Source organism: Parus major, chromosome 1 (genome assembly GCF_001522545.3).
Source record: "Parus major isolate Abel chromosome 1, Parus_major1.1, whole genome shotgun sequence".
In the NCBI taxonomy this organism is placed as follows: domain Eukaryota; kingdom Metazoa; phylum Chordata; class Aves; order Passeriformes; family Paridae; genus Parus; species Parus major.
The window spans coordinates 342,233-352,405 of NC_031768.1; the positions used below are offsets into that span (position 1 = coordinate 342,233).

Here is a 10,173-nt window from a genome sequence, read left to right on the forward strand (position 1 = left end):
GGGCTCAGGGCTGGGCCGGACATGCCGCTCTGCAGAGCTCAGCCAGGCCAGGCAGACCCTGCGCTGCTGCTCTGCACTGATGGATCCCTGGGTTTGGGGTTCCTTTCCCCCCTTGCTGAGCCAAGCCTAAGGATGTGCAGCTACCCTGGGTGGGTGACACCCCCTGTTCCCAGCTCCCGGTTTAAACTCCTGCAATCCCCCCACTTCACATCGTTTCTGTCGCAGAACGTGGCCCCAGGGGATTCCCAGCACAAAAGGAGGAGAAAGCTGAGGGCAGGTGGAACAAAGAGTTGATTGAGGCTGAAACTCCACCTGGGACTCCACAAACCTGCAGGAATTTCTCCTCTTGCTGCCTTCGTGAATTCTGTGCAATTCTAGCTCTTGGGGGATCCCTGGTGTTGGTGGGGATGACAGAGATGGGCTGTGGCTGCCGGTAAAATAATGAATTTACTGAAAAACTAAATAATTACATAACTAAGCAATTAATTAATGAATTTCCAGAATAACTAAATAATTAAATAATTAGGTCAATGAGTAATTAAATAATTAATTTACTGAATTACTAAATAAATAACGAGTCAATAACTAAATAGCTAAATAAATAAATAACTAGATAATTAAGTGCCTCTTGCAGAAGCAGCAGGCAATTAATTATCTAGCTAATTAATGGTTTCAATGAACTGCCCTCTCTGCCCTGAGCTGCAGGGCAAGGGCTACAGGAACAGCACAGGACCCCCCGAACCGATGCACAGGGTGGGCAGAGATTCCCCTGAGCAATGGCTGCACCCCAGGACCCCTGAGGGTGGCAAAGACCTTCGAGGTCATCAATCCAACCTTTGGTCACACCCCACTGAGTCCAGCTGCTCCCCCAGCACTGCAGGGCCACCACAGCCCGTGTCCCCAAGGGTCACACACATAAAGGGCTGGATGTGTGGTGACAGCAGGGTGAGGGGACGTGAAGGTGACGGTGAGGGGATGTGAAGGTGACAGTGAGGTGAGGAGATGTGAAGGTGACAGTGAGGGGACGTGAAGGTGACAGTGAGGGGACGTGAAGGTGACAGTGAGGGGATGTGAAGGTGACAGTGAGGAGATGTGAAGGTGACGGTGAGGGGATGTGAAGGTCACGGTGAGGGGATGTGAAGGTGACAGTGAGGTGAGGAGATGTGAAGGTGACAGTGAGGGGATGTGAAGGTCACAGCAAGGTGAGGGGACGTGAAGGTCACAGTGAGGGGATGTGAAGGTGACAGTGAGGGGACGTGAAGGTGACAGTGAGGGGATGTGAAGGTGACAGTGAGGAGATGTGAAGGTCACAGTGAGGGGATGTGAAGGTCACAGCAAGGTGAGGGGATGTGAAGGTCACAGCTCCAGCCACAGCAAGGGGAGGAATTCCTGTGGGAAAGTCCCTGCTTGGGGAAAGGCCGACTCAGCACAGGCTGAACCCACTGCAGCAAATCCTGTCACCAAAATGGCAAAGAATTGCTTGGAATGACATAGAATTACACATAATTACACATGATTGCATGTAATTACCCTCCTGACTCGTGCTGCAGTGACAGCAGCACAGGCACAGGGATGGGCAGCAGATCCCAGAGCTCAGGAAAACAGCAATTCCACCAAGGAGATCGCCCTGGCACTGGGCTGTGCGGGCTGCAGTGGGAGTTCCTGCCTGCCACAAGGACGTTCCAGCCGGGCAGGTGGGATAAGGAGCACAGAAATGGGGTGAAAACGGGGCCAGGTCTGCCCTGCCCCATCACAGGCAGCTGGGGGTGCCACAGGAATGGGGCTCAGCCGGGGACAGAGACCCCCAGACAGGGAAGAGTCGGACTCTGGAGCTGACCAAGGGGCAGGTGGGAGATGGACATCAAACCCGTGCTCGGGTTCCTGGGCAGGGGCTGGCACACCCTGAGGTGCCCAGTGGAACCCACAGGTCCCCCCGCTGGTTTTGCCTGTGCCACCTCTGATGAAGGACTTTTCCAAGCACATCCTCATTTTGGATGAGGGCAAGTCCTCCCCTGCCCTGCCCTTGGAGGGGGGGCACAGTAACCCTGGCAGCATCCTCCAAGCCGTGGTGGTCACCGTGCCCACGCTGGTGACACCAGAGCTGACACTTTTAGTGGTCACTTCCAAAGCCATGGAGCTCTTCAGGGCAGGTGCCATTTGCCAGGACATCTGGCAGCAGCTCCTCTTCCCAGGTTTTTATCTGGTGTCTCTGGTCCCCAGTGCCACCCCTGCTCTGTCCCTGTCCCCAAGGGTTCCCAAGGACCCCCCCTGCCCCATTGGGAACCAAAGGCTCATTTCTCTCACAGGTTGTGCTAGAACATCCATCACTCCCTGTCTGATCCCACAAGGGCACTGTGGTCCCTGCACTCCTGGAGTGGAACATTCCCATGGGGCTGGAGGTGGAGCAAGACAAACATCCTGGTCAGATCCTGGGGAAAATCTGGAGAAAAAAGGGAGTGAGGGAGACTCTGACTGATCATGGGGCTGTGCCATGGTGTGGGACAGGGCTGGACAGTGACAGCCCAGGCCGGGAGATGGGCATTTCCAGCCAGGCAGCAGCTCCAGGAGGGAGCACAACACATTGTCACTGTCACAGAGTGGGAATTAAGTGCCTAGAACTGGACTTGGGACCAGGTCTTCATCGGGCCCTGCACCTCTGTGCACACAGGCTGGGGACAGGTTCAGGTGCTGCCCTCGGGATCTGTCCAGAGGAGAATCAGCCTGGATGGAGCCAGCTTGCTCCATCCACGGTCTGATAATGAGTGAGGAGCTCAAAGGGACCTCAGCAGGCCCTTTCCCATCCTGAGGGGCTGAGTCCCTGTCAGATGGAACAGGATAGGGTGGGATGATGGAAACACCCCTTGAGGACCTGACCTGGTCTTGAGCAATACCTGAGGGATGATTGATGTTGTCCCAAAAGATGATGAGTATTGTCCCCTGTCTGCCTCAGGAAATATTCAGCAATTCCCATCATGGAACCAGAAGCGTCCTAATCACGGAATCACAGAATTATTTGGGTTGAGAAGAGCCTTAAAGTCCATCCAGTCCCAACCTCTGCCATGGGCAGGGACGTTGTCCACTGGAGCAGGGTGCTCCAAGCCTGTTCAAGCCCAAATTTTGTTCAAGATGTGAATTATTAGGCTTTCACCTTTGCAGAATATTGAATTGTTTGAGCTCTGGATGAGCTGCAGGAGTTCAGGGAGATGAGGTGGAGGTCCACACTGCAGCAGGGGTAGACACTGGCACTGACAGAAGGGATGGCCACAGGTTTAGGAGCCAAAACATGGGATGGAGGGGCCTGAAGTGGCTGTGGACACCAAACAGAGCCTGGCTCACCGGGGCACAGGGAGGGAACCGGGGCTGGGCAGGGGGTGAGGGGGCAGCAGTGGCCTTCAGTGAGAGCACAGGGGAAGGTTTCCCAGGAACTCAACAAAAGAGCGATGGCCACGAGCTCACGATACCGAGAAAAGGGCAGAGCCAGGCGGGAGCTGCGGCGCTGTGCCTGCAGCACGTCCCTGCAGATCCACAGATTCAATTGAGTTTGCAAATTAAATTCCTCAAGAAATAGTGAAACACTCGCAGGCTGGTGCTCCAGCACGGAGAGTTCAGGGATAACCCACAGCAGCAGCCACCCAGCAGGGAGGGACAGGGGCAGGAACAGGGCTGGGTGTGCTCAGTGGCTCAAGGGAGCAGCGACTCAGGAGCTCAGAACTGGAAACACAGCCTGGCTTTAGCCACCAGAAATCCCAAAATCCCAGGGGCTGGAAAAGCCCTCCCAGCCCAGGGAGTCCCAGCTGTGACCTGTCCCCACCTTGTCCCCAGCCCAGAGCCCTGAGTGCCACATCCAGCCCTTCCTTGGGCACCTCCAGGGATGGGCACTGCAAAGCTCCCTGGGCAGCCCCTGCCAAGGCCTGAGCTCCCTTTCAGTAAAGAATTCTTTTCTAATATCTATTTTTAACTACTATCTCCTAACACCTCATTTTCCCCAGAGCTGCTGGGGGAAGAGCCAACACAACAGCCACTGGGGAGAGCTGGGTTCTCAGTCCCAGAAGGAGGAATCCTCCGTGGCAGGACAGAGAAGCACCAGGATGTGGAGCTGGAAGGTGGTGGCCAAGACAGGCTCCAAACTGGGTGGCCAAAGGGGGGCAGAGGGGAACCACCACAGCCTGGGAGTGAGAGAAAAAAATTGCTGCAGGTGCTTCCAAGAGAGGGAAATCCATGAAATCTCAGTGGGCAGATGCCAGGCAGGCTGAAAGCTTGGGCAAGAGACTGTCTCAGGGGATCCAAACCATCCTGAGACCCTTCCTCAAACACTTCCAGAGCAGGGGTCACCTCAGAGACCTCGGGGGACAAGGGAGGGTGTTGGCCAGAGGGGACACATGGGGCAAATGTAGCCTGGGAAGAACATGTGAGTGAATCCCAGCCCTTCTGGGTTTCCCCAGCACAAAGGACCTGGAGCTCCTGGAATGAGCCCAGAGGAGCCACAGAGCTCATGCAAGGGCTGGAGCCCCTCTGGAGCCAGGCTGGGAGAGCTGGGGGTGCTCAGCTGGAGAGGAGAAGCTGCAGGGAGAGCTCAGAGCCCCTTGCAGGGCCTGAAGGGGCTCCAGGAGAGCTGGAGAGGGACTGGGGCCAAGGGCTGCAGGGCCAGGAGCCAGGGAATGGCTTCAGAGTAGGATTTGATGGGATCTTGGGCAGGGATTGTTCCCTGGCAGGGTGGGCAGGGGCTGGGATGGAATTGCCAGAGCAGCTGGGGCTGCCCCTGGATCCCTGGCAGTGCCCAAGGCCAGGCTGGACATTGGGAGCTCCTGGGACAGTGGGAAGGTCGTATCCATGGCAATGGAAGGTGGTCCATGGCAGGGGTGTGGAATGAGATGGATTCTAAGGTTCCTTCCAACTCTTGACAAATCAGAATTTGGGAGCTCCCCCTTGGAATCACCTTAGATCCACAAATGTCTCTGCATTTGGGAACTGGATTGAAAACAGAGGTGCCATGGTCAGTCCAAGGGTGACAAATTCCCACTTTGTGGCACGTGCAGGGAGAGTATGAGGTGTCCCTTCAGCAGCTGGACCAAAAGGAATCAGAATAACTTACCTGCCTGACAGGGGAATTCACTCCAAAATGTGCCAGTGTTGAGAGAGCTGGATGGGGATGAGGCTGATGATGTGAAGCCTCAGTTAATGGAATGGGGGGCTTTGTCCCATGCTGGCAAGTTGGGGCTGGCTGAGGAGCATGGCCAGGGCCATAGAACAGCCGTGGAACACACCTGGGGCCATGGATCATGCCAGGCTGGCTCTCCCATGACAGGCAGGTCTCCAGGGACATGGACTGTGCCAGGCTGGCTCACCCTATGCTAGAGGATCCTCCCGTCCCCACAGTCCCAAACACAATGGTTCCTGCTCTGGAGCAATGCAGGAAAAGGACCAAGTGCCCCACTCCTGCCACAGGAACGGGGTTGGTCCCTCAGCTCTGACACTGAAGTTTCTGTGATCTTTTGTCAGAAGGTAAAACCCAGGAGTAGGGAAATGGGGATCCCCAAGGGGACAGAGATCACTCCCCTTGCCACTCCTGGGAGCTGCTTCCCCCCAAAAAACCAAATCCAGCAGCTCTGAGCATGTCATGAGGGTTTAGGAGGGATTAGGAAGGGATTAAGAGGGAAAGCTTTTAACAGGAGCTAACCCTGTGCCAGTTCTGCAGCTGCAGCAGGAACATCACCAGGACCCAGAGCTCCCAGCAGAGCTCGGGGCTGGGGGAACACAGGCCACCCCCAGCTCAGACACCCTGACAAAATCACAGTTAGGTGTGAAAAACAGGCTTGTTGGGATAATTCCCAGGGGAGGAGCATTGGCCAGATAAATCTGCTTAAGAGAGTGAAGGAAGAAGACCAATCACTCTGGGATGAAGGCTTAGGATAATCTCCCAAGGAGCAAATAATTGGGCATTAAGGTGTGGGGGATGTAGGCCCCAAGCAGCCTGTGCTTTGGTCCTGGCCCATGTGGGAACCATGGGGGATAACACCACAAGGCTCAGTGCTGCAGGGCTCCCCTGGACCAGACCCTGGCCCCACCTGGGAACGGGCACTGAAGCTTTGGCAAGTGTCAGTCACACACTGGTCCTGCCACAGGTGTCCCAGAGACACCCAGCCACCAGGGCAGCCTGAGACAGGAACCCTGGGGAGAGGCAGGACAGGGATGATGAGGATGGGACAGGAACACGAGCCTGCACAGAGCAGCCTGAGCTCACTCACCTGGCTCTGGTGTTCAGGTAAAGGTGTCCCTGTCGCTGCAGGACTCATTCCCAGCATCCCCAGTGCCACGTCCCAGGGACAAACCAGTGGCGTTGGCACCAGGAAGGGTCAGCCCAGGCCAGCTGAAGGTGGTGTTGGCTGAGGGCACAGGAGCTGCCACAGCGCAGGGCACAGCCCTGTCACAGAAATCACCATAAATGTGCTTTTCACAAGGCTGATGCTCCCAAAGCCACCAGTGCAGACAGATGTGGCTGGGCAGCAGAAGGTGGATCCCCTCTGGGACCACAGCACTCAGGTAACCCAGGTGCACACACTCCTGCTGCCCACAGCTCCACCCCAAAGCGCAGGGACCTGGGAAGGAGCTGGGTGTGGAGCCTGTCCTCCTCACAGCCCTCTGCTCCAGGACACACAGGGCTGGTGGCACCAGGTTGGGGCTGGGATGGTTCGGGGCAGCGCTGGGGGGACCCAGCTGCCCCCACTCAGGGTCTCACACGGGCACACAGCAGGGCCCCAAGGGAGTGGCTGATGGATGGCCCTGCTCTGTGTCCCCCTTCAATCCCCCCACTGAAGGATCTTCCTGCCCAGGGCAGTGACATCACCCGAGGCTGACCTGGGAAATGTTCCCGACCGGGGTGACTGTGGTTGGGAACAAGGATCCAACATGTGTCCCTTCCAACTCAGGAGATTCCACAATCCTCAGGACCTGGGGGACGAACCCCAGTGCACTCAGGGCACCTGCTGGCACTGGACACCAGTCTAAGACCCTCCCAACCAACTGGAAACTCTCCTGCTAGCTGTCCCTGGACACCAGGTCCCACCTCCTCCCCTGCTCCCTGATTTCCAGTGCAAACATGAGTCCTGTGGTTCTGGCAGGACCAGGAACGAAGGTTTGCATGCCACCAAGCCCTGAACCCAAATTTACTGGGAATTGTGTGAACTTACCTCAAATGCTGAGGTTTCTTTTGAGTCTGAGCCTGAAGAATGGCTACAGCTCCAGCCTGGTGCTACAGCCAAAGGTGTGGGGCTCACCTGGAGCAGGTGGAGGCAGCCAGAGGTCATGGAATCATGGAACAGTTTGGGTTGAGGGACCTTTAAAGCTCATCCAGTTCTACCCCCCTGCATGGGCAGGGACACTTTTCCACTAGACCAAGGTGCTTCACGTCCTGTCTGACCAAGCCCTGGACACTTGGATGTGAAGGTGCCACTGCCAGGCCTCAGCCACCAGAGCTCAACCACTCACTCACCCTGAGCAGGGTCCTCAGGGCCACACTGGCCCCTGTCACCACCAGGTGACTTCATGTTCTGAATTAAACCCACACCTAGCACCTGCTGCAGCAGCACTGGCAAGGCACACACAGCACAGAACAAACCAACACTTACCTGGGACACAGCAGGTGACGAGAGCAGCTGCAGTCCCCTTCTGCCCTGTGCCGTGCCCTGTGCTCCCAGCACCACACCCCTGAGCCCACACATCACCGTCCCCAGACCACACAGCACACAACTCATTTCAGCTCACACACAGGTAGTTCCACTTTCCCAACATTTATTCCACCCACACCTCTCCCCACAGCTGTCAGAACTTCTGGAACTGTTTCTTGGTGCCTGCAGCCTTGGTCACCTTGAGCACATTGAAGCGCACGGTCTTGCTGAGGGGGCGGCACTCGCCCACCGTCACGATGTCCCCAATCTGCACATCCCTGCAATGACACCTGGGGGTCAGAGAGCTCCTAGGGCTTCACCCGGCCCTCAGAACCACCCAGCCCGGCTGCTCCTCCTGGGAAGGAGTGCAAGGCTCCCAGAGGTAGTGCCTGGAACCTGCCCCATGTTCAGTACATGCCAGTGGCACTGTCAGCAGCCCCTGACCGGGGGTACTCTGCAGACCATCGTGAGTTTGGACATCATAACCTGTGAGCAGGTTCCAGGTGAGGAGGGGCTGTGAACCCACCCGCCGTGCCCTCGGCAGTGTGTGTGAGTTCAGCACAGGACAGCAGTGGGAACAGGCGTGGGGACACCCCAGGATGCAGGCACACACCTGAAGCAGGGGGACAGGTGCACTGACATGTTCTTGTGGCGCTTCTCGAAGCGGTTGTACTTGCGGATGTAGTGCAGGTAATCGCGGCGGATGACGATGGTGCGCTGCATCTTCATCTTGGTCACCACACCTGGAGCACAGGGGGACAGCAGGCCTGAGACACGGGGGACTGGCAGGAATCAGTGTGGCACCTGGCAGCAGCACACACCAATCCCAGGAATTTCTCCTTATCTACTGGCCAGGCCACAACCTCCCCGTTTCTGCTATAAACCCAACTATGGCTCTTTGTCCAGCCTTTCTAACACACTTCCTAACACTCCCCACACCACCAGCTCCCATCCCACCCCCACACCTCCCCTCCAGGGCACCTGGTCCTGTCACCTGCATCAGTAAAGCCATGTGGCAGAGTCATCAGGCCCACGGTGGGCTCAGCAGACCATCGTGAGATTGGCATCATTTGCAGCTCCAGGACCGAGGCAGGTTACAGGGACCTCAGGAGGGTCGGTTACCTGCCCCAGATCTCCCACGGGACTCCTCTGGGGATGTTCCAGCTCACCTGAGAGGATGCGGCCCCGGATGGAGACATTCCCAGTGAAAGGACACTTTTTGTCAATGTAGGTGCCCTCGATGGCCTGCAGAGACAGGTGGGGAGATACAGCTCATGTACCACCAGAGTCCAGAGAGCAAACGTACACACAGGAACTGTGGAATAGTTCAGGTGGGGAAAAGCCACCAGAGAGCTCGATCTCAAGCAGCACTGCTAAAGCCACCACTGGCCTTGTCCCGAGATGCCACCTCCACATCAGGACCATCGTGGCCCCCGGTCCCAAGCCCAGCCCCCCCTCACCTCCTTCGGAGTCTTGAAGCCCAGCCCCACGTTGCGGTAGTAGCGAGGCAACTTCTCCTTGCCACCCTCACCCAACAGCACTCGCTTTTTATTCTGGAAGATCGTCGGCTGCTTCTGGTAGGCGCGTTCCGTCTGGGGGTGGGGACAGAGGGGGGCTGAGCGCAGCTGGGGCCGCGGCACCAGGGGCAGCCGGGCCCGAGACCCCCGGCGGGGGATACCGAGCACCGGGAGAGCCCGGCCCCGACCCGTGGCCCCGAGACCCGGCACACCTTCCCTCCAGAATGGAGGCGCCAAGAGCTCACAAGACCCCGGAGCACCCGGATCCCTCCCCCAGCCGCGGGACCCTGCACCCTCTGCCCGCCCCCGACCCCTCGGGGCACCGAGACCCCGTCCCCGGAGCACTCTGCTCCCACACCCCCCTCACCCGTGCGGCACCGAGATGCCGCTCCCCCTTCGCTCCACGGGCCCCGGGGAACGGGTCCCTCTCCCCCTCCCACACCCAGGTCCCCGACACCCCCCTCGTCATCCCCACCCCGACCCTTAAGGCACCGACCGCCCCTCCCCAGTCCGGGCTGCCTCCCCGGCGCCCCCCACCACCGCTGGGCCGGCATCGGCCTCTCAGGGGTCTCCCCGGGGGTCTCCCCGGGGGTCTCCCCGGGGCTGTCCTGGGCTGTCCCGGGGGTGTCCCGGGGGTCTCCCCGGGGTTGTCCCGCGGGCCCCGCGCAGCGCCCACCTGCGTGTCCGCCATCTTGGCGCGCGCGGCCGGAAAGAGGCCGCAGCGCGCGCGGGGCGCGGGTTAACCCGAGGGCGGGGGCAGGGGCAGGAAGTGACGTCACGCGGCCGGTGTGAGGCGGCGGGCGGGCCCGGGCCGAGGGCCGGAAAGGCGGGAGCGGGGCCGGAACTGCGGAGCCCGCAGGAACCGGAGCTGCCGGTACCGGCCCCCGCCTTGTCCCTAGCCCAGAGCCCTGAGTGCCACGTCCAGCCCTTCCTTGGGCACCTCCAGGGATGGGCACTGCAAAGCTCCCTGGGCAGCCCCTGCCAAGGCCTGA

The 10,173-nt window shown here is 58.6% G+C and overlaps 1 protein-coding gene, 1 long non-coding RNA gene and 2 other non-coding genes across 4 annotated transcripts in view; all 4 read right to left on the reverse strand.

Annotated features, from left to right (window-relative positions):
• Window positions 1–6,517, reverse strand: part of LOC107199784 — an 8,216-nt gene extending 1,699 nt beyond the window's left edge. Inside the window, exons 1-3 of the long non-coding RNA XR_004498923.1 lie at window positions 6,246–6,517; window positions 2,892–2,989; window positions 329–427 (exon numbers count right to left, since the gene is read on the reverse strand). This is a non-coding gene — a long non-coding RNA (uncharacterized LOC107199784). The remainder of the gene's footprint in view (window positions 1–328; window positions 428–2,891; window positions 2,990–6,245) is intronic.
• A 1,251-nt stretch (window positions 6,518–7,768) lies between these two features.
• On the reverse strand, window positions 7,769–9,974 carry RPS11 (ribosomal protein S11). Its single transcript, XM_015617135.3, has 5 exons — window positions 9,858–9,974; window positions 9,125–9,256; window positions 8,834–8,909; window positions 8,278–8,407; window positions 7,769–7,942 (listed from the first exon to the last, which is right to left on the reverse strand). The coding sequence occupies exons 1-5, from the start codon at window positions 9,870–9,872 to the stop codon at window positions 7,819–7,821; spliced, it is 477 nt and encodes a 158-aa protein (XP_015472621.1). The 5' UTR covers window positions 9,873–9,974; the 3' UTR covers window positions 7,769–7,818.
• LOC117245344 lies at window positions 8,063–8,152 on the reverse strand. Its single transcript, XR_004499974.1, has one exon. It is a non-coding gene; the product is annotated as a small nucleolar RNA SNORD35 (small nucleolar RNA).
• On the reverse strand, window positions 8,655–8,739 carry LOC117245343. The gene has a single exon (XR_004499973.1). It is a non-coding gene; the product is annotated as a small nucleolar RNA SNORD35 (small nucleolar RNA).
• Window positions 9,975–10,173: the final 199 nt, after the last annotated feature.